The 25,180-nt window shown below is 40.3% G+C and overlaps 1 protein-coding gene across 1 annotated transcript in view; it reads right to left on the bottom strand.

The window, feature by feature from the left end:
• STARD13 (StAR related lipid transfer domain containing 13) overlaps positions 1–25,180 on the bottom strand; it is a 257,049-nt gene that overhangs the window by 161,115 nt on the left and 70,754 nt on the right. The window contains exon 4 of the mRNA XM_075705369.1: positions 8,864–8,897. Within this exon, the coding sequence (XP_075561484.1) occupies positions 8,864–8,897 (34 nt within the window). The remainder of the gene's footprint in view (positions 1–8,863; positions 8,898–25,180) is intronic.

Here is a 25,180-nt window from a genome sequence, read left to right as displayed (position 1 = left end):
ACTAATCCTACTGCTACCAAGTTGCCAGTGACTGCAATCAGCACAGAATTAGGTCCAGCAAAGGTGGAATTCTTAATATTCTACAAGATAAACCTGCAAGATTCTATGCTAGAATCAGTTTTCTCCTCAGAATTAAAGTAATTAAGGCAATTTTAAAAGAAATTCATAATTATGGACTTGAAAACCATTCAACAAATCTAATAATTTCAGTGGTACCTGCAGATGGGCATTTTCCTGACTTTTAAAAGCAAGCTTTTCTCACTAACAAGTGTTATCTTAGTGTTAATTATATATCATATGTAAACATATATTGCAATAAGCATTGAATTTAAAGTCAGGAGAAATACTTACTCCTCTGGTAAGCTAAGAATTCCTGAAAATGGCAGTTACTACTAAGCAATATACAATGACAACTGTAACTGTTCAAGTAATTAAAAAAATATTATCAGTTGTAGTTCATAGAATAAATGAACTTTTAAATGAAATTAATCAACTTTGCTGAAAAGTAAATTCAGCATTTCCTTTTACATTTCGACATAGAAGTAATCCAAACCAAATTTCAAACATTGTACATGTCACAGTCTGTCCTTCATAGTCATAAATTTGCAGCTAATACTAAAAACCTGCATGCCAATCAGGCAGACCTACGTCTTGCACAGAGTGTGCTGAGCAACTTCTTGATTATTTAATCATATTGCTTAATTTTAAAACATCATTGAATTGGTGCTTAAGTCAACTCTGATGTAAACCCATTAGTTTTCACAAGAATTACACCAGGGAAAATTTGTCCTTTTTCTTTAAAACAAATTGTCCTGACATACATACTAGCCTTAAATAACAGAATCTTTGGGAACCAAGAAAAATTCCAGGGTAGGTATGTACCCAATATAAACAAATTTCAAATAAAAGCCTAAAGCCATTACCTTCTCAAACCCCATGTCAAAAGCCAACACTTCACCAGGGCTGGAATAGCAATTTCAGATCCACTTAATAATAGCCATATATAAAACAACTTTTGGCCATCTGTTTTCTTGAACTTGCCTTTCTTATTTCTCTGCCTTCATAAAGACACAGAGCCAAAATCACAACAGACAAATGCCATTATGTGCAATGGAATTATACATGGGACGGCTTTGGCATGTCTTTCACGTTTGTATGCAGCTCTGGCCTCCTCCTATTGCTGCACTTCAGCTGTGGCTTGACAGCATGGTGGAAATTACTAATTTGTTTTTGCCTTGTGCTGAGTGCTCAATAAATACCAGCATCTCTATGTGCATTTCTGTCATAGCAACTTGCTGGCCTGGATGGAATCTAATACAGAGAACAGGAAGGGCAGAGACTGGATGGTTTTCAGTTGAAAAGCTTGCTAAAGCAACTCTCCTGTTTCTTAGGAAGGTGCCCCTGTAGTTGACATTAACACTACACAGCTCTTTGTCCTCCTCTAGTGGTCCCATTATATTTAGGGAGAGGCTTATGCAGTGATTACTTCCTTCAAGTTAATGTGGTTATTACTCAAGTGCAAGGTGTTGAGGTTCATGCCTGTGTTTAATCCTAACACGAGCAACAGTAAAGGGTTTCATCACTCTGGTGCTCATCAAAGTGGAAACCGGTGTCGCTGGCCATAGCGAGTCACAATTACACAGATGCTGTGTCCTTTTGTGCCGTGGCCGTCTCCTCTGAGCAGAGGTTGCACCACAGTAGGTTGTTCAACAGCATGAAACAGTGGCATGGTCTGACTACAGTCCCACAAAAGGTCCTATGTTGCAAAAGGTCAGAAGCTGGCTGCTTCGTTCGATAGCTTTATTGCCCCAAATAACCTACATTAAGCATATGTTCCAGCCAGAAGCATCCCCCTGTGTTTGCCTGTCCAACTGGCAAACAAAGAAATGGTGCAGAATCTATCTTGTGTCCTGAGCCTTTCAGAGAGGAGCTACCTGTCACTCCGATACAGCACAAAACCTCACAAATTATTCCTTAGGAATTGATCCTAAATAGTTAAAAGCAAAGACTGAACCTAGAGAATTGTTACATGAGGGTAATATTTTCTAATGGGAAACACTAAAATTGCTACCTGTTAGAAATGCTTTCTGTGAAAACAAAAGGCTCTTAATATATAGCTCATTAATATATAGCTTCCATGTGTGTGTGTCTTTCTCAGAGCTGTAATGCTGAGTTAGCATTATAAAACACTAAAGATTTATTTTGCATTGCTTGCATACTTTAAAATGTCTAACCTTCAAAACTTTTGAAGTTATACCTTGCCCAGGAAATAGAATACAAGGACATAGCTTGCATTGTGGCTATCAGAAAGGTCTGAGGGAAAGGTCTGATTGAAGCAGAAGACAGGTATACTATATTTTTTTATTATCCAGTGAAAATTTTCTAGGCATTTGTTACTTTTGGAATAAATGTTAAATGCCAAAATGTGCCCTCTGCCATGACTCTTGGAAAACCCCAGTTTAAAGAAAGTTGATTGCTCAGATGCAATGGAGCTGAATACGGCTGTTTGTCCACAAGCTTTGTCAGACATTTGTTCAGTCATAGAAGAAAATGACTCAAGAATCCTATGGCTCCATGTCTGACCTTAGTTGCTGTAAACCAACACCCAATTCCAACAGAGGCAAAACATTAGAGCAATTTATCAATTTGCATTAGATCACCATTTACAGCAAGATTCCTGTCACGTCTCAAGAGCAGTTAAAACCCAAGCTCATCTATCAGCTGTTTAGTGTTCAGCTCTCCTTAGGAGTCCAAGCTGTAAATAAAAATGAGTTAGGAAAAATGTTTATAATACCTTCATTCAGAAACCACCTATATTTTGTACAATTATTGACTAGATATTCATTTTAACATTTACCAGCCACAGTCTTTTCAATATTTTTCTTTCTTATTAAAAATGTTGACTGAAAATCAAAGTTACAAAAAGAACTATGGAGCAGGGAAATAGAGGAAGATATTCAGAATGACATTGAGTATCAGTATGCGTATAAAGTGTCTTTATACATTACTGCTTCATTGTTTCAGAATTTTCTTATATAAAATTCAGAGTATTCCTTAATAGATCAAGCTTTAGCTATAATTCACATACTAAAACAGTAAACATACACATTTTTAATCTACACCTGTTTTGGTTTTTATTTTTTTTAGAAACAACAATATCCTGAGATATATATAGTAAGGGTTCTCATTTTCCTCTTGCTTTTGAAAGCTCAAGATCACAGTTTGCCCTCAGCTGCTCCAGTACATCAGTAGGAGCTGAGCAGCAAAGATTTGCCTTTTCAGAAGAACAAAGGCAGCGTTTGTTCTATCATTTCTGATTATGAAAGGAACATATAGGCAGGAAGAGGCAATCTCACTGCCTAATTTTGGGAGCCAAACTGTCACCGCACAGAAGTTAGAACAACAGCCAAATGAAAGGACCCTCTGATCCACTGACTGCAGAAGAAGCACCAAGTCTACCTACTCCTAATTTGAGCAATACAGGGCTTAACTAGTTAATAGGCCAAGGCCACCAAACAGCTGGGTTTATTCACTAGTTTACTTACACTATACCACTGCTGAGGAAAACAGCCTGTTCATGTTTCAGTCCAAAGTAAGCATCTCCACTTCATGTTGGAAACATGTCAAAGTGACCCCACTCTGCTTTCTAGTAAATGCACGGGATCAGTGGATGAGGATGTTTTATTTTCCCCAGTTATTTAAGGTCAGGTTGTCATCTTGGGTAAACTCTTGTAACTGGAGTAATGACAACATGAGACACGAGTACTACGTAGGTCTGGGGAGGGACTGCAGAATGTCTAACCCAGCTGCTGCTCTCCCCTGCAGAGGATGGGGCAAGGGGGCTTACGGCCACAGGCTCAGCTCCACCTCCAGCACGCCTGCCAGGCGCCCATGGCAAGTGAAAGGCTGAAATACATCAGCTTCTCCACCTCCTCATGAGCAAAAGGAAAATCCCAGAACAGGTTACGGTTCTGTGAGCCACATCCATTTCCCTGTTCACAGCGTGATTAACCCTTAGCTCCTGTCCAGGGACTGCAGCAAAGGCAAAATATAAACAGGAGCATAAAACGTTATATGACCAAGGAAACACAAAAATATGTAATCAGTGGGAACTACTGTACATGGGTTTGATCTTGCAATGAATCAAGCACCTGCAGTTTCTAACAGGGGCCAGATGGAGTTGCAGTTCCCTCTCAGTTCCCAGAATCAGACCCTTTTTTGGCAGTTGTTCATATAGAGCTGCTATATAGCACAGGTCTGGTTTCTTACACTATAGAGACCTCTCCTTGAAGTCAATCAGCATTATGCCTGGACAAATATTGCAGAATCAGGCTATTCATTAAAGTTCTGAGACCACAACTGCCTCTATTTGAATTTTGTAATATATCAGTCAAGGATACACAATTACTTCTGAAGTGGCCAAGGTCACATGAGGATTTTATTGTATTACTGCAGTGCACCATCTTTCTTGCCAGCCCATTGCTGTTCTGCTACAGACTACATTACCATGCATCAGCAAATACACAAGCACACTGCTATATTTAGTGTTTCATACATACCACTAAAATAGAGGATGTGTCAGCTTTTAATCTGACTTCAAATTTTTGTCAGCAAAGTAAAAGCTCATTTTCCCTCCCAGTGATGAAGTGTGCTCTGTGTTAGTCATCTTGAGCTATGTGGTGATAACTTTAAAATACATTAGGCAGCTAGAACGCTCAAGCTGAATAGAATTATTTTTACTAAGAGATATACTAGGAGACAGTAAGGATGTGTAGTGTCAGTCAGCCAGGTTTTAATAGCGACTACCACATGCTATCTAAAAATCCAGCAGCAATCTGATGGCAAGAGGAGCAGCTAATCAAGGTGTTCTCTGTGGTACCACAGCAGACAATTAGGACATCCTGGGTTACAAGTCCAGAATAGAGATAGGTGGTGCAGATTGGGTTTGGTGTTATGTACCTGGCAAGATTGGTGATGGTGACTTGAACAGAGTGGTCTATTGCATGGCGATGAGACTGGGGCAGTCCTATTAATGACATCATCTATTAATGACAGCAGGAACATGGTTTAATGGTTGGAACCACAGTTACCACCAGGATAGCCATGTTTATTCTCAAAAAAAGTAGGGTTCAGTGCACAAAGCTGGCGTTTTCACAGATCTTGGTAATGCCACAGAATAGGATATTTTTTAGATATTCATAAAACTCACTTATTCATGCCATGACGTACAAGGAGGACAAGTGTGAATTGTCTTCCTGTCTACTGCTTCTGCAGAAAGCCAACAGACAACTTGCTAACCTACAGACCAACGGTAAGCCTGTCTACATGAAAACTAGCTTTTCCACTCCAAAGTGCTTATTCTCTCTTGCAACTGTCCCTTGCACTTTGCTAACTACATCTTAAATGGTGTGGGTGACACCACGTTTGCAACCTAGGTCTAACTCCTAATAACATTGCATTTACTTAGTGTGCAATTATATAAATATATAAATTTCCAAGTCTTTGTGGAACCCCATTTCAGCCCTACCCGGCCATGGGACCTGACCTGCAGATTGACATCCCATCCCATCCTTGGCCCATCTCTGTCCCCAGGGCCCTGTCTGGCCATCCTGGAGCTGTGTCTGACCCTGTTCCCGCGTGTGTCCCTGGTCCCCAGGGAGCCACCGGCTCATGCTGCACCCTGCCGCTATTAAAGAAAACAGAAAGCAGAATAAATTCATGCCTCTAGAGTCACATCTTACTGTTATTTAATATTTTTTCCTAATGCACATTTTTTTTAATGGTCAGAACATCATTATTTCCAGTGCATGCACTGTTAAAGGTACCAGCATTACTACATCTGGAAATAACGGTACTAGGCCTGGCTAGCACGCAGCAACACTGCCAGCAATACTGGTACTTCAAAGCAGGTTCCCCGGGGTGGCTCAGCGGTCTGTGCACCTGCAGCTTCTCTTAGGACACATTTCAGGTATCCTGCTTAACATATTGTGAGGCACCCACTGCAAATGCAGGAAATGGAAGCCCCAAAATATTGCATTTATTTGTTAAAAAAAAAAAAATTGTAAACCAAAATGCAAGCAAGAGAGAGAACAACAGGCCAAAGGGCAGGGTTTTTTCCCTCTCACACACAAATATGGTTTACGTGGAGAATGACTAGAAGCCAAGGGCAGCCCAGCCCTGGGGAAAGGGCTGCAGCAACTCTGAGCTGCCCTATGCATCCCCAGCTCCTGCTGGGATGGGGTTAGAGGGGCCGTCTCCATCCTAAATGGTTGATGCTGTATGGTGGGGATGGCAGGGTGCTGCCCCACTATGACCCACCGGTACTCCGGGAAATGACTCTTTTGGGCCTTTAGAATTGAGAGCTTTTACCAAGAAAGAGGTCAGAAGAAGAAACAACAAAAGGGAGTGAGAAAGAATAAGAGGTGATAATGTGAGAAGAAAGCGGTGCAGAAAATTAACTTGAGCAGGAGAGTGCTGTGTTCTGTTCGTGGCTGATACAAGCAGGACGGGTGTTGTTCTCGTGACAAATTCCAAAACAGAAAAAAATTTCTTATCCAGAAAGCAGAGAAAATATCAGAAATGTTTAGGAACTGCAAATCTGGAAGGAACCCTGTCCCTCAGTTCAAGACATAGCTTTAGCCATTTTTTTAATTTAAAACACGTTTTCTCTCTTTTTTTTTTAAATGCTTTAACTTAACAAATTGCAAAGCCAAAAGTTTCAAAGCCAGGCAAATAGAAATCAAAACTTCTCAGATTGAAAACTGTTAGATCATCGCATGTCAAGACGCACGCACCTATTTTACAGAAATGATTTGAAATAGAAAGTAATGGATGCTAACCTTTTCCTGTAAAATGGTTCAGTATGAAGAAATGGGCATTTTCTGCCAGAAGCATTTTAATGATAAATTTATTACCAGCTCTATCATATGCTAGAGTTCCATAATTAAAGTTCCACCTCAGTGACCAAACTGCATCAGAAAATGACCTGTCATTCTTCTTTCATGCCTGCAGTTATCAAATTTTCAACCATCATGTTCTACTGTAAAGATAGATGCTAAACTTTATCTCTTTTGGTGACGAAATTAATGTTATCATAAAAGTAAAACAATTCAAAAATTAATCATAGTAAAAAATGGGAGCACTGCTAAAATAATCAGTTTTATTTAAAATTTATGTGCCATTGATGTGTTTTCCTTTACTTTATAAAGCAAGCTTTCAGTGTCACAGAGAGGTTTTGATCCAAGCAATGAAAACAATAAAAATTGCTAAATCAATCTCAGAATTGATGGGATTTGTTTAGCTTTGGAAAAGCACAGACATATGTTTCATTGGCAAATACCGTCATGGAATAAATACACATACAACTCATAAAGCAGAAAAAGTTAATGTGCACAGAACTTGAAGGAAAATATTTATATTTATGCTATTCTCAACACTCTTCATGTTTTGTTGACCTGATGTTAAGTACATGAGGGTGAAATTGCCAACGGAGACATGAGTTTTCCAGGCCAGGGTTGCTGGCATTTTGCTAAGTCAGCATGTTTGCCAGCAGAGCCATTGAATCAGTGACATTGGCTGCAAAAGGCTTCATTCATCTGTTTCTAACAGAGTTAAGGTGGCCCTTGGAAAGAACTGAGGATGCAATTTAGAGCAGAGACAGATGCTACTCTGAGCAGGAAGAAACCACTGAGTTAGCAAACCGGCTTAAACTAGTCCTTCAGGCCAAAAAAAGGTGCTAAGTCATCTAGGGACAGCGGGATAATTACAATAACGATGTCCAATTGCTTTCATTTTAATTGATGCACACTGCATACATATTGACTAACGAAACAGAAAAAGCAGTCAGAAATAGGTGACTCCAGAGGTCAGCTGTTTTATGACTGAACTATTTCTAGCTGGCAAAGGCTTTTGTGGGAATGAGGATTCACCTAGACTTTGGGGACATTTGTTTTTTGCAAAACTATGGGGCTGTTATTAAATCCCAGTAACCCCTATTCTGGAAAGCAGTTTATTTTCTCTGTATTTCTTAACTGTGCTTCATTACAATTTAATAAGAACATTTACCCTCAATTAAGCAAATCATCCAAGCAGTTGCTTACTCCCCGTTGCAATGAATTGGTTTTGTCAAATGCGGGTTTAATTGCATGTTAAGTATCTTGCTGAATCAGGATCTCTGTGTGTATATCTGTCTATCCAAACCTTTCCTTAGCTCCTGGGACCCTAATGCATGTGGGGTTCAGGGTATCCATTCCTTTAACTCTGCTTACTGCTCTGATCTTGGTGCCTTGCAGAACGTCAGCTGTAACTAAATAATCTCTCCAGAACAGTCAAACTTACCGATGCTGTTAATAGTGACAGCCGCATTAACTGCCTGCTGAGCTCATGCTAAGGAGTGATGTGGGCGCCATGACTCTGCCACTGGGGACGAGGCCTGCGGGGGGTGTTACATTTTTTGGAAAAATGTGCCTGTGTAACAAGCCTCTTCACCAGACTCAGCTGCTGTGCGAGCGCTGAGCCAGAAAATACACTCAGGCACATCTCACCTCGACTCACCCTACGCCCGCCAGCACCATGGCAAGCCCTTTAGTCCCACCCTGACACCAGTAACAAATACTTGGGTTTATCCCTGTTATTTCAGAACTCACTTTGCAAGGTGTAAGTCACAAGTTGCTGAATTATCAGCTTTTCTAAGAACCACCTAAATCCTACACCACTACGTCATGAACAACAGCATGGAAGTCATCATAGCAGCTGCAAGAAATAACTAAAACTCAGAATAGCAGAGATTCCCATGGGTTCTCCATCAACACATGCATGTCTACACAAGCCACCAAGAACCTTTCAAGAAGTAATGTAGTCTTACCTGCTTTTTCCTTACACAGCTTCTGAAACAGCACCTGTAAGAAATAAATTAGTTTTTGTTTAAAAATTATACATTTTTTTCCTTCAAATAAGTTCCACATTTCAGGATGACAATATATGTCATTCTTAAACATCATCACCACCTTACATAGGGCATAAAATCCAGAGCCCATCAATACAAACTATGCGAAATGTCTAGTTTTGCTTGCTAAGGACAACCTGGTGCCCATTCCCAAACCACGTTCACCTGTCTTGCCGGGAGTGAGCTTAGGAGCAGTCTCTGGCACAGGCAGAGTACGTGCTGCAAAGATGCATGAGGTCCAACACACTGGAACATGCCTGAAAGTGTCTCACGATGCCAGTGGGGCTCGGAGCGGCAGCTCGCAGGCTGCTGGCGAGGCACATGTGGGGCAGCTGTACTTGACAGGTGGGGAAGAGAGGGCACTGTGGCTATAGCAGCTTGGAGTGGCAGAGCGATGGTGCTTATTCATCAGGAGATGGGTTCCTCTGTCTGAGGGACGTGGCCAAAGTGACTTGCTGTGTTGCTTTCTTCATATTTGTCAGCTGCCTGCTTTGGGTCTGCCATGCTAACTGAAAGTGGCACCATTAACGTCATATTTGGATGCAACTCTTGGCCCATTACTTTTCTCTTTGATACCTTTCAGTGCCCAAATCAGGAGGTTGTTGCCAGTGATTAAATGCATATCACCCATTCTCCTTTCATATGATAGATCCATCAACTCTCCCAGCAATGCAGTCTGTAAATGAAACTAGCATAATGGGTGAAACTGCACCTATTTTTTTTTTTTTAATTAAACAGAAGGCTGAACAGATTTTTCCAGATACCAGTGAACTCACAGGTGTGAAGTGCCCAGTCTGCAGCCAGCTGAAAAGGCAGCCACTCCTGTACCTTGCAGTGACACGCTCCCTGTTCTTGTTATCTGCTTGTCCCCATATGGACAACCATCTGCACCCTTCCGTCAGATGCACCAAGTGCTCTGTTATCTCTTCAGTCAATATTGCCTCTGCAGCCTTGATAAGAATCTGTCTATAAAAACATGTTTTTTATTTACCTTTTATTTAGTGAAGAATTTTACTGATATTGGAAAATTCCTCCTCTAAGCATGGAACTGAATCGGTTAAGCATCTCCTTTAACAATAGGAAAAGCACTGCTAGACTACAGTTGTTTTTCCCCAATTTCATTGTAAAAAAGCCTCTTGCTCCATTTGAAGGTCTGCCTGAGCAGCAGCTAAAGTTAGCCTGCCTTTAGCCACCAGGCACCAAGTGAAGTGGTCAATTCTAGATGGGAAAATAATGAGTGGCTGAGTCCAAATCAGGTTTTGTTAATGGTGATTTGTAAAGGCTTTAGCTCCAAGTCGAGGCTAGCTCTGGCTCTCGCACACCGCTGTGAGCTTCCCTAGGCTGGATTGATTTGTACAGATTACGTCCAGGCTCTCTTCTGATTTTTAGCTCAGTGATGGTAAAATGCCCACAGAGACTGGAGCTGAGCCCCCTTCCCCAGTGAGGGCCCACCAATGCCAGGCTTGTGGTACCTGCACAGACCCTTGTGCCAGACATCTTCCACTCTTGCTCTTAGAGAGGCTGGAGGATTCACCCCCCCACCCCCGTCCCAGGTCTTCTAGAGCCTAGAAAGGGAGAATATGCTTCTGATTCCCATCTGGCTGAAGAGGAAATTCAACTTACTTCCCAAGTCTTTATACATTGGCCCATTCTGCAAGGACTAAGGAGCAGAACTACAGCACTACAAGCCAAAATTTCTCTAGCAGCATCACTTAAGGAGTCAGTGCTGAGCCCTCAGGGAGGACTCTAGCAGAAGCATCTCACTTCCATAGAGGAGTAGGAATTTCAGTTACGCTGTGCCAATCGGCAAGGGACAGGCAGGTTCTACATCAGCATGCTGGGTTTTTGGGCTGCCTTTCTGCATGAGGAACATCATTCTGTCCCTCCACTGTGCAGCGAGCCGCGTTGTTCTCAATCAGCCTCCTGGGGACACGCACCTGATTTTTAGCATCACGACACTGGCATAAGCACACTGGAGGTGGGTGCCTAAATTGCCATACTGAATCTTGGGATAGGCACTTCTTGAATAATACATGAATGATATGTGAATATGTGAATATGAAAATAAATATGTCAATCCTGCTCGGATAGCTGGTTTCTGTGTTCTAGCACAGCCAGAAGGGCAGCAGCTATTATAAAATCAAACCCAGGCTATGTTAACTTCCAAAATATTTTTAGGATGCCATACAAGAAGGATGCAAATTTTTGTTGGAATAATCCCAAGTGGCAACAGAAAGCTGCCAGCTAAAATTGATTTATGGAAATAATAATGATAATGCACTATATAACTGATTGTGTAACAAAATACATTTATTGGAGGACTAGCATCCCATCTGAGCAGCATGGCACCATCTAATCAAATATATAGAAACCATGGACCAAGAGAGTACAACTCTAGCCAGAAGGCTGTTGCAGCACCTGCTGCTATGAATAATAAAGAAATCATTTGCTTACAACTCCAGCTGTAGCAATTTTGCAAGTGGAAGTGTCAAACAGAAGCCAAAGACAAATACACTCTGCTGATATAACCATGTTTTATTTGCTGAAGCATGTAAACTAGCACACAGAAACCAGAAATTTATTAGCTACCGGGTCCGTTTCTCCCGCCTCAGCAGTCTCGTGTCTCGGCAGGGCCATCCCGTGTTCACCTACGCAAACAAAGGTCCCCAAGAAGCCTGCCTGTGTGGCACCACCCTTTGCTTTATGATCAGAGCAGGATGAGCCAGTCTTGTGAATCAGGCAAGTCTGCCCCTTAGCTGCAGTGCAGCTAGTTCAAGGGATGACTTGCAATGAAGTGAAGTTCAGAGTGCTGTTCTACACCGCTAAATAAAAGATGGCCACTGATGAGGCTGAAGCACCATACCCGGGTTTGTCCACCTGACTCAGCAGCTCTGGCTTTGTTACGAACTGCTCTGACAAGCTCTGCTCGGAGCAAGCCAGCTACTGGAAAGCGTGCCCTCAGCAGTGGGGGGATGAGGAGACACCCGGCGTCACCTGGCCTTGGGTGAGGGACTGGTCCCTGGCCCACATTTATATTGCCCTACAAACATAGCCGCTGAGTCCATAGTATTAAATTTATGGATCTTGTACAGATGAACAAGATGCCCAGAGAATTTGTTAGAAATCATTACCTGAATCTGAACCCCTTAGAGCAAGATGAAAATAACATCTCTGTTCAACAGATATCTAAAATTGGGGACACCTTTAAGTATGTGAGCGATCCCATTAAAGCCACCTTTCACTTACAGAGCCATGCATGTGAAAAAGCGTATTTGGGGCACAGAGCAAAGGAGGGAAGAAAGGCTGTGGATCTGTTGGGGGGAGGAAAATTAATATAGTGCATTTATAAAGAACCTGAAAGATTTTCCTGAAAGGCATTCTGTGTGGAAACAAACTACTCAAATGAACTCCTTGGATTAAGTGGAAGTGAAGGTAGAAGCAAAACACCAGCATTATAAAGTCAACAAGCAAAATAAACACACTCATCAAAAAATTGTTTCTCTGATGTATACATAATCTTTCATGGTTTTAAGTGATCAGGGCATGGAACTCATCAAACAACTGGATTAAATGATTTAATAATGTCCCAGTAAGCTTATTGTCACATAAAAGCTTTTTTTCTGACACAGAAGATGAATATGAAATGGTTGACTTGAACAACTTCAAAACCATTTTAATTTGCAACAGCACAGAGATTCTGCAATGCCAACCAATCCCATAACATCATATACTGTTTAAAAGAAAAAAAAAAAAGACCATTTTGTATCCAAGTCTTTTGCTTCCCTTTTCCCCATCAACTCCTATTAGTTATTAGCTATTTTATGCTCTAATTTAAAACATGCCCAAATCTGCCACTAATATTTCAGAGTACCTGTCAAACTGTAATCATTTACTCTCAGAAAATCACATTCTCCAAAAAAAAAAAAAAAGAGAAAAAAGGTAATTACTGTATCTGTCCAGCATGCAAATAATTCTTCTGGATGTTTAATAAAAACCCAGAGAATTTATTTAACATAGATATGGTATCAAAAATATAACTGCTATCAAACAAACCTTGGCATTTTGACAGGACTACTTGACACCTGCTGTTAATAAAAAAGGCTTTCGATTCTGCAAGTGTACGTTCTGTGGTGAGCAACCAGCAGCACCACTCCGAAACACAACACTTCCTTCAGAGGAAAAAATCTGTACGACTTTTTACCTGTTAATTGATACAGAAGGAAAGCACTCCGAGCTGGAAAAGGTCCTGCAAAGTATAAAGACTGAAAATCCTGCTGGTTCTTCATTCTAGTGATTTAATAATCTGCTAGGCTTTAATTAAAGTGACATATAGACAGTTCTAAAGGAGGAAACCAGCAATCCACATGCAAAACTCAATCATCTGATTAGCAGGTTTATTAGATCCTTTCAGAAAGATGTTGACAGGAGGAAAGAAAATCCTAGTTACTACTTCAAAATAAAATTCTACGGCCCAAAAGGGGAAGTAATATTATGACACTCTGCAATATCATCCTTAAATTGAAGTTGCCTGGCCTAGCAATGAGATCTTCAGTCTGGATTACACTTCCAAGTTCCCTAGAGAGCGTTAGTCAGCTGAGAATAATGGCAATATTGAAGTTATCCCACACAAAACACTGCTGAGCCGCTGTGTCAGAAATCCGATTTCTCTCAGAGACTTGGCACCGATCTTTGGTACACGCTTGAAACGTCTGCTGGATTTAGGTGCTTATGCTGTGTCTCCAAAGGCTGACAACTGGGCTCATAATTTTCATTTAAAATACAGCCACTGTGGAGGTGTTCTTGGAGACCATATTTAATATACAACCTGAGCATTACATTAGAGAAGTCACTTGGGGCATGGAAGACAGATCTTCTCACTTGGATGGGGTTCAGGCTCATACCTGCTGCATCACAAGGTGTTGGCCTCCTCACCAGGTTAGAAAGTAGGGGGAAGGGGAAGTTCTCAATTTCTTCCACTGAAGCTGAGCTATTGCGATGCAAAGTGTTCATAACTGATAGGGTCAAAGAAAGTAGGGTAAGCAGCTCCCTACTCTGCAGCTGAGCAAGTCCACTTGCTCATTCACAAGAAGCGTGGCCAGCAGGTCGAGGGAGGTGATTCTCCCCCTCTACTCTGCTCTGGTGAGACCCTACCTGGAGTACTGCGTCCAGCTCTGGGGCCCCCAGCATAAGACAGACATGGACCTGCTGGAGCGGGTCCAGAGGAAGGCCACAAAAATGATCAGGGGGCTGGAACACCTACCCTATGAGAACAGGCTGAGAGAGCTGGGGTTGCTTAGCTTAGAGGAGACCTTATAGCAGCCTACCAGTACTTAAAGGGGGCCTACAGGAAAGATGGGGAGGGACTCTTTATCAGGGAGTGTAGTGATAGGACAAGGGGTAATGGCTTTAAACTGAAAAAGGGTAGATTTAGATTAGATATTAGGGAGAAATTCCTCACTGTGATGGTGGTAAGACACTGGAACAGGTTGCCCAGAGAAGTTGTGGATGCCCCATCCCTGGAAGTGTTCAAGGCCAGGTTGGATGTGGCTTTGAGAAACCTGGTCTAGTGAAGGGTACCCCTGCCCATGGCAACGGGGTTGGAACTAGATGATCTTTAAGGTCCTTTCCAAGCAAAACCATTCTATGATTCTATTCTATGAAGTGGGGAAACTTGGGTCCAGGTCCCCTTTTCTAGACTTTTTAATATTTGGAATAAGAAAATACTATTAAGAAATCAATGTTTTTATGCTGTTTTCATCATGGTATTTTAAAACAGTGTAAGATATTAAGAATATGCATGCACTGATCAAGGCAATCGTGTTCCTCACATGAACGTTAGCTTCAGCAGGGGTATTTGTTACTGGACTGGACAGAGTGCCCTTGCTGGACCCAAAGCCCTGAGCGCATTTATGAGCTCTTGATCATCCACACTGCGTAACTGCTGGGTCAGCCCTAGCTCTGTTTTGAACTGCTCCAATTAACTATCTACAAATTAAACCTTAGCATAGTTCAAGAGATTGGGGACCACTCCCAAATGGCAGAATGGAGGTAGACTCTGCTCTAGATCTGTTTCTTGCCACCCTGGAGTCCTCCAGCACCATCTCTGCATCCTTTTTACCCTTAAATGCCTCCTCACACCATACTCCATGGTGTGCAGCATGTGTCCATTCCCTAAAACCCTCACCTCATGGCTTGCAGCACAGCTTTCGCTTCACCGCGGGTACAGAAGAACCCATACGCAAAATAATAATAAAGTCACAGGACCACAGAAGACCACAAAGAGCACAGTGGAGAGCCAGGGCCCAGTGCTACAGAGGCCGGACATGCTCAGGCTGCTCTGTGGGGTCCTTCAGCACTCTCTATTGTACACATCTATCCTAAACAATTTAACATTAAAAATATTTTCCCTATGTTAGCTTATAGCACAGCTGTCATAGTGACAGATGGCTACTTCAGGTATCCTCAAATAGAATAAAGTTCCATATTTTTGAAGTTGTACAAATATGTAAAAAAATAATTAATATTGTTTCGGTTACTGCAAAAAAGACATGTAGTCCAAACATGTATCCGCTTACTTGAAATTAATGGGTACATGTACCCCAGCAAAGCAGAGATTTGGCTGGTTTTATAAATTAACATTCATAAAACTTGATGCAACTTGGAAGGATTTCTAAGGCTTCTTCCCTCTTCTAGTGTAGCTCATTGAGACATTTGCTGTTATCTAACCTGCACTGCAGTGTGTTCTCAAAAATGAACCGAACCAGTCATAAATGAGTCTAGTTCTGTAGAAGCGCTGCAGACACAGTGTTTCCAAAGACATTTTAAGCCTCTGACACTTAATCTCGTTTTCCTGAGAGCAATGTCAAGTTTCAAGGGGTTGTCAGCAAAGGAATGTAAATAAAATAAACTGGGTTTCTCTCTAGCTGACATTGAGAAAGTCTAATTTAGGGATTCTAATTTATTTCTTTGCTTTAAACTGGCAAAATCATATAAATTGTCTTTTTCCTGGTTTCTCTGAGGATCTAGCATATAGAACCTTTTAATCCTGTGCAAAGAAAATTGAACTCTAATATTTTATGATGATATTTCTAAAATGAGCCTATGGGATTCAAGCATCCAGAAGAATTCAGAGGACACAGAAATGTCTTTTGAAAATCCTAGACTTAATATGCTGAGTTGTATTCTAAAAAGATGAAAAACTGTAAATAATGCCTACAGATATAAAAGCATATTTAATCATTGTGCACAGCTTTAAAGAACATTTAGTGAGCATTTGAAAATTATCTTCCCTGTTTAGTGTTTAGTTGGCAAAATAAGATTTGCTTTTAAAATGCATTTGACTTTATTCTAAATATTTCTTTCAAATTTTACACCACGATCAGTGCTGGCTTGAAAAGCACTGACACAGAAAGAAAGATTTATTCAATTGTTTTCTTCTGCTTGCTACAAATCTGTATCTATTCTGTCCATGTACTATTCCTAAAAGTCCACAAAGTAATGTGATATTTCATGTTGCTGTAGTTTTGAAAGCTTTGATCAAATAGAAAACTGGCTGAAAACCATTTTACAGTGAAAAGTTCTGAATGACTTATTAAAGAAAAAGGCTTAAAGTAAGTGGAGCAGGGTGATAAGAAAGTCTGTAACAATGAAAACCATTTCAACAATGTTCAATCAGAGGAAAACGAGCTGAAAGACTAATGGTAAAGGAATATGCATTTTAGTAACTGTAACTTATAATACTTAACTTGAAAAATGTGTTATATTAAAAGACCAGGGAGATTTTTACTTCCAGCAGCTGCTAATATGATTTCAAAATGTCAAGCACTGGTGGTTATACCCCAATTTTTATTGAGGAGGATTTGGTTCCAACACATGCGGAGCAGCCACCTGCAGTGAGTGTTGGGGTGTACCTCTACGGTATTTGTTACGATATTAAATCAGTCCAGTTGCTCATTTTGCCATCAGGTTGGAAGATGCCATTCACCCCTGTGGCTCAGCTGGCCATACCTATTCATCTTCCACCAGCTCTGGCACTTATCTCAACAAATGGGAAATGAAAGCAGCAGAATGTTAACTTTATCCCCCAAAAGTTTCTGCTGTTTAATTTGTTGCTTTCATCATAAGATCTCTATTACAGCTCCCATTTCCTCTGTCTGACAGGTTGCTCTGATGTGAGCGCTTTGTTCAATAATCTGTAACATCATTTTTTGCTATCACCATTCTACATTACCTTTGCCTCTCCTCTGATTTCCTCTACAGGATAACATGACACTGTTTGCTATTCTGCAGTGGTCTTCGCAGGTGGATTTTAACCTCCATCCTTCACGGATGCCCTACCCAGCTATGACAGATGATTGACCTTGCAAATGTTACAGGCAGTTTGAAGCAGCAGCCCTGAAGAGCTACCTATCTGGTCTCCTAAATTTGGCCCCAGTATGACTAGCTGAAACTTGAACATCAAACTTTTCCTATTATTTAATGAATAGTGAAAAGCCACCATGTGGAGAAAAGCCTCTTTGTCACTTGACTGCCATAAACATATGCAGGTATGCTCAGATACCACCATTCACATTAGGGGAAAAAAATGTTGCTGTGGTTTGCCACTGATCCACAAATCCCACAGAAAGACAAGAGCCATAATACCAGAGTCAGTAGAAGTGGTACTGCAGTTATTGAGGAATTTTTTCCACACCTTTTTTCCATTTAAAAATTCAATTGACACAACTTTTCAACAGAGAAAGCAAATTATGAAATTAAAAAAGCAAATTATTGACATGTTTCATTTTGATAGCTTTCAAAGAAAAAAATCCCTTTTTGTGTTTAAAATATATTTACTTTAAAATTTAACTATGCTACATTAGATAAGAAATCCACAAAAACATTTTTACCTGGTCTTGGCCTGTGATCTTGAACCAGATAAGGAAATCTACCAACTGAAAAAACGTTTCACAGAACAGAAAAACTATTTCTACCAATACCTGTATTTCAAATAATGAAAAAAGGACCCCAAGGTATCATAAGGTCAGATACCTTCTTCACCTTCAAAGATTTTAGGATACCTGTGATTTTGGAGGCCACTAGAATTAATTTAGAAAATAGCTCTGATCAGTCATAAATCAAATATTTTTCAGAAACATAAATACTTAAAACTCCAGAATGTTACTTTGCTGTAGCATATCCACAGTAATTTTCTTAAATTTTCAGGGATTCTAAATTATGTCTGTGGAAGTCCATCTTCTAACCAAAGCAAGCTGTCACAACAGCTTATCTGTTGTCACTATTCTGCACTTTGTGGCCAGCTGGTTATACCTGCGAGACAGAATACAGACATCCCACTGCAGAAACAGATGCCCCTCATCCCTTCAAGGTGACCAGGGCAGCCAAACTGGTCTGGTCCCACCCAGAAAAACATGGTGGTGTACCCCCCTCTCTTTCATTTACACAAACTTTCCATAACACTTCCCACATTTTTTGCTTTTTTGTAGAAGTCAATATCTTTAAATCTAATTAAAATCTAACCTGACAGTCTGGTATTGTGTTCTTGCACAGTCAGGAGCAAAGCAGGTGCAGACAATCTTGAGTGTTTAGCCAAGGGAACAATTTGAGGAACACATATCCAAGTGTGGTCTACATGGTGTCCTAAACATTCAGTTCATCCTGCCTAATTCCCAATACCCACCCTCTGAGATAGCTTCCTTACAGGATACACTTTTGCCACATCTCAGCAAATTTGGTTCTGATAAAAACCATTCTCTCTATGATGCTTTTACCTTTGGCAAGTCCCAGGAGCTCTTAGTCATTTTGAACTCTCGACTCTGCAGCAGGACTAACATCAACATGCTCAGAACTGTGCAAATATAACTGCAAAATTAATGTTCAGTCCTGCGTTAAGATAACCAGTTACGCTTCTGTATAAACAAAGACATGAACAAAAACTGGAGATAACATAGCTGTCACAATCTATGTGTGAGGGTCAGGTGGAAATGTGATGGGGCAGAGGTGGGAGGAAGAAAGACAAAAAGAGGAATGACTGCCAAATGGAGATGGACAAAAGTGAGAAGCAAGAGCAGTCCCTGTTTTTTTACAATCCTGGAACAATACAGTGAGTCACACATTGCTATCATTTTTACCCTCTTGAGTAGGAAGAAGTGGTGTATCTATTTTAAAGATAAAACGAAATGGGAAAGGTACAAGAGGTCAGACAACGACAAAGAGAGGCATGAAAGCTGGGGACTGTGCTATCCTGCTATGGGAAACGAGTGACTTCTAAAGCAAACAGCAATTAGCAGTAATCCATGGTAGAACATGAAAACCAAGCCTTGTGAGCTCTGGCTAGAGCTGTGGCGTTATTTTAGCTTGGCCCAGGGTAGTACTTAGCTGGGAATGAACTTCAGGCTGCCATTAGCAGCAGTTTGTTTGTTTTCACTATTGAGTGTCCACAGAAATGTTTCATGATGGCTAGGCTCTAAGTGGGTATCAGGTATTCTCCTTCACAGTCAATAAAACAAATCATTGTAATACAGCCTCAATCAAAAATGCACTTTTCCCAATAAACTGATGTACTAGCAAATGGTTAAAATCTTGGTCCACATTTTATGCTTTTTGAGGAGAAACAAAACAGAAGATATTTGTTTAGTGGTCAGTTACTTTTTGCCTTACCTGCCAAGATTAGGCAAAACAGAATGCCCCTGGTGAGAAAAGTTCGGTGAATTTATGTTGCGTTAGGAGTTGAGACCCCTTACGCACATGTGAACTAAGAACATGAGGGCTGCAATGCAGCAAAGGACCAACACACATGTATGGTTTGAAATGATTTAGACTCTGCATGCTTGATGTTAAGCGTATGCTTAAACCCAAATATTTTTATACACTAACTGTGGCGTTGGGCTGCATTTGACTCAACTCAGCCTGGAGGGACTGGAGCTGGAAGCCTCCACTATCACACACACATAACGCACAAACCATAATCATCCCCTCTTCCCCTCCCCAAATTAGTATATACACATACATATACACATATATATGCGCCTCTGATTCACCCACCCTTCTAATTTTTTTCCCTTCAAAAATTGCTGAGGTTCTGAGAGACATTTGTGTGCCCATATACTGAAGGTGCTGCTGGCTTCATGTGTGATCTCCAGCAAGTCAGTGCAGCACTGACTGAACGAAGGAATGGATGTTCTTCAGCTAGTCATGAGCATCTCCATTCCTACACTGACACTTAGATTACTGCTGTCCAGACCAAACCTTTAATCAGTTTGGTCTCTAACTTCTGCATCTCTATTACTACTAACGTACATGTCCAAATCCTAACTGGAAGCCCGAAGTAAAAGATGTTAGGGTATCCACAACCATATTTTATGATTTATAATTTCTTGTCATACAGTTAACATAAAATGTCTGTACAGAAGCATTAACATCTTATTTTTTCTGCATCATACCATGTCTAAAATTATGAACAAAAACCATAATGAGATACTTAGTTGCCTGCATGCATCCTTCTCTTGCAACAGAAGAGAGCAGAGATTTGTTAGGGACTGGCTCGCATTCTCTCCCCATCTCTCTCATTCACTCATTCTCACACACACACATGCGCGCGCACACTCCTGCACAGACTAAAGCAGCTTCAAACTCATTTAAATACATGTACTACTGACTCAAGCTATTTTAAAGCAAAAAAAGACACACTTTACTTCTTGAAATAGAATAAAATAACTATACTCCCCCAGAGGGGTTTTAAAATTGGCGTGTATTATTTCTCAGCTGTCATGGACAGCCAAAACAAGTACATTCACAGAACTATCTCCATACCTTATGATCCTATACAATGAACTGATTTTATGCTTCTCTGCAATGCAGACAAATAGACAAACATTTCATTTCTCTTCCTTTTTTTTTTTTTTTTTTTTTTTAGCTAAGCACTATGACCTTCCTAAAAATATTCAAGGATCCTTAGTGGAAAGCTCCACAATCTTCTGACAGTTACAATTCCGGGTAGCTCAGTACGATATCTGAACTGAATATAAGATTATATAATTCCAAAAAAGTGGTATTAGGCAAGTTTCAGACAATTAAAATAAGAAATATTTCACGGCATTGCCTAACATTTATGACAGTATTTGCTGCATAATTTTTATACCGCATACATGCATATCATGGACTGCAACTGAATGCTGACAGAATTAATGAAGATATTTCTATCACCATGCACATCCTGTTGTCCTTAATCACTGTGAGACAAATATCATCCTTCTCTGTTTTCTGTTTCATAATTCAAGTAAATGGCCACTGCTTGAAATTTGGTTTTATAGTTAGATTTAAAGGCACTATTTGTCTTCTGAGAAGCACTGATTTGACAAAAACCACCACTGCTTCAGCTGGTCTTAAATCAAGGTGGGTCTGATTTATACGAACTGAAAGTCAGGTCCAACAAGAATAAAGTTTTAAAGTGAAAATTATTGCTGTCAGCTCCGAAAATGGAAAAATGCTACAGTAAAGGATGCACCTACTGATCCACATCTATCCTTTGTATAGTTTTATTCACTCATCACTAAAAATAATACCAATTCACAACACAACATCTGAACTCGGGAAGCGGCTATTGCTGTTCTGTTTTTAAAAGTATTTCTTAATTGTTGCATTCTAATGTTCCAGGAAGAGTTAATTATGAAACATTTGTAAAGGGCCTCTCAGTGGGCAAACCCCGCTAATTAATGCAAGAAAGGGATCTCGGCTTCTTATGTCTTCTGACTGGGCTTCTAGACTATTATCGAAATGCACATCTGTCAACAACCTTGGTGATACCAGCTGCTGGAAAACCGGATGCTGAGATGCCTCTCTACCTTTACAGCTTGAATTCTGTTTCAGTATGGAGATGTACATTTGATTAGCAATTCTTTTGTTATATTATTGGTGGGGGGGAGGGTGATGGTGGCTCTCCCAAAGTTTTACAGCTGTAAATAACCAGCTACCCACTCCTTGGCGACCTCCATGCTGTACAGAGAACAACAGCTGTCAGCGGCACCTGGACACATGGATGGGGCAGAAGCTGCAGGACTTTCCACCAGAGACTCCATCTGAATAATCAGACTTCCTGGGGAGCAGTTTGGATGTAACCAAGATAGCCACAGTTCTGGAGAAAATTGTGTGAAACAACCACGTGTGCAAGTGCTTAAACTGCCTGAGCATTAGTATGCTTTTATGGTAGATGGTGGAAAACAAGTGGCATCAAATCATGCTTCCCTTTGCCACTTAAACCAAGAAAGTGGAAGAAGTTCTGCCAATATTTAGGTAGCTCTCCAAAGAATAATAAACAGAATAAAAATATAAAAAAGAAACAAATAAAAGAAAGAATAAAAATGTAACACACCCAAGTTTGCTCTGTTAAGGGACTTAAATGTCTTTCCAAGAAACGGCCTGGAGGACAGCTCTGCTAGCAAGAGTGGCAGACAACAGAAACATTAGCAGTGGATTATTAGAGCAGATTTTACTGGACTAGATTCTCAGCCATCGCATGTCCTAGGCAGATGTGCTACAAGACCGAGAAATTGGAGCAATCATTTTGTACTTCATGGGGTAATGACATGACAGGAAAAGAGAGAGGCTACATTACAGTCATTCTGCTTTCTGTGCTCCAATTCATAGCGACATGTAACTGAAGACATGTCCATCCTGCAGATGCAGTAGGACAGGACTGTTAAATAATTATGAGTAGCTGTTGAGCCACAGAAGCATGTAGCTTCATGCAACTGAGTTTTCAAAGGCCACTGGCTGCTTGACAGCTGATGGAAAAAGTCTGAGGTCCTTCTCCCAGGATTAGCTATACCTCAAGACTGGTGGCTAGGTCTTGACTTAATCTAGGACCTACCACACTCATGAGAGCGTGAAGGAGACCATTAGATATGTAAAACCTCACCATGAACTGCTAGAGAACCACTGTGAATTAATTATAGAACATCTGGAATTTTGATCTGCTTATTATTTAAGTTCAAATGTTGCATCCCTTACAGCAATAGCTGTGACTTAATGGTCACTTGAATTTTCATGTTCAGGGCCCTCCAGGATTTTTAGGCTGTCTTTAAAACCCGTCTGTCACTAGAAATACCTATTAATATTTTACTGCTGATGAAAAGAAGAAACATCGAATTAAAACATTAATTTAAATAGCTAAGTGTTTACACTAAACCAAATACAACAGCATAAAATCAGATACAAGGATGTACTTCATGACAGCATATTTTAGTTCATCAAGTATAACAGCCATGCACTGTGCCAAGCCTCCTTATCATATACAAGATTAAAGAATGAAAATATGTAATTCTGGCCAGATGACTTAAGAAGGGAGGAGAGGCCTCAACTATAAATTAATTTGACTGTGAGTTTAAGGAATTACCATTATTTCACTGACTTTTTTATATTTCAAAATCTTAGTATCCCTTTAGTCTGAATGCATAGGTATGCAAGCCCAATCTGGCAGCAAACACTGGGCGTATGTATTATCATGATTACACTACCTGGAGTTCCTCTTCACACTAAGCATTCTTAAGTGTCTTTATAGAAAACAGTCTGATTTGTTGCTGCATTTTCTCTACTACTTATTGCAATATTCACCTTCACTCTATGCTAAATCTAATATAATTCAAATCTAATCTTAGTCAAACCTAAGTTTGTTCTTGACTAAAATGCATTCTAGCAAGAACACTTTGATTTTATTAAATAATCAGACAAATGACAATTCTAGGATGACTTTTATCTTCAGTGGTTCTGGAGGAAAGAAAGAGAAACTCAAATTACCTTCTACACAAGGCTTGTTCCACATTTGCTACTAGAATGTACCCACTTCTCTTATGTCCAAAAGTCTTAGAGTTTCTGATCCTGTGTTGTGATTTTGCAGTACACTACCCGCTAGCTTTTTGATAGTCATGGTGATTTTCAGTACTTATCGAGAGCATTTTCCATATAAGCTTAAAGCACCAAGACAGCAATGTGAGAAAGAAGTTACAAAACACCACATATTCAGGATGCAATCAGGAATGAGATCACTTTTGTATGGGAACATACAATATATGAAAAACTAGGTGAAAAACTATGCATATGCATAGGATGAAAAGATGATCCTTGCCTCAGAGACCTTACAGCCTAGTCAAGGCTTTCATTCTAGATGCTACAGTGAAGATTACATCTGACATCTGCAACTGTGAAGGGAACAGTGCTGCTGAGCTGGGTGCCTGTTCTGAAAAATGTAATCCAAGCCTAGATCTCAAGTGGAAGGAGCACAAAATGTGTAGGCAGGAACATGAGCTCCAGAGAGGACGAAGAGCTCGGAAATCCCCAGAGCTCAGCATTTCACACCAGCCAGCTGCAGATTTCTAGGCCAGGAGAGAGGCTGTATGGATTTCTCTCAAGAACGGTAGCTGTCACCAGTATAGGATGCTCAGGTGCCTACTACAGATGCTTACCATTTCTGAACTGGTGCCAGCAGATAATGGATGCAAAAAAAGAGGTGGTCTTTTTCCTGCCATTAGTTCTGCCTCTAACAATGTTTGTAATTAAAACCTGAAACTTGCCATTTTTCATACACAAGGAAATATGTATTTACAGGTGATTTCAAGAGGGCACTAATTTTCCAAGATACTCTGTTTCAGCAGCCATTCTAGATCATAAAGCAAAATATTTTTAAGAAAAAAAAATGTAATGAATTCCTGGCAAGTTTTACATACCCCTTTAAAAAAAAAATTACATACACCCTCCTTTCCTCCTTTCCCTCCAGCAAATACCATTCATGTTTAAGATTAGATTATTTTCCTCCTGATTACTCTTTAGCTGCCAGAGCGTGACTCATTGTCAGATTGATTTAATTACAACTACAGACCTTGTTCTTCTGCTGTTACAAGTAAAAACTAGGAAACATAAAGGAAAGGGTCAATACAGAAAGACTCTACAAGCCAGGAGATGTTAAACAGTGCCACTAGTGATTACTGTTGATTTCAGTTGGGTAGCAATTGCCTAATCTTTTTTACAATAATGCAACAGAAATCAGTTACATTTTGAAGGTACCTACCTGAAAGGTTGGTTTCTATACTATGACACACTATAATGTGCCACACATTATAGCTTTTAGATCTTGGGCATAAGAGTGAAACAATCATATAATAGTTTAATAAAAGGGACATTGCATAGTTACTGTTAGCAGAATAATAACGATCAGTTATCCATATAACACAAGCATGTTTTATT

The sequence above is a fragment of the Pelecanus crispus genome, chromosome 1, assembly GCF_030463565.1.
Source record: "Pelecanus crispus isolate bPelCri1 chromosome 1, bPelCri1.pri, whole genome shotgun sequence".
Classification (NCBI taxonomy): Eukaryota; Metazoa; Chordata; class Aves; order Pelecaniformes; family Pelecanidae; genus Pelecanus; species Pelecanus crispus.
This window is presented reverse-complemented; position numbering and strand designations above follow the sequence as displayed.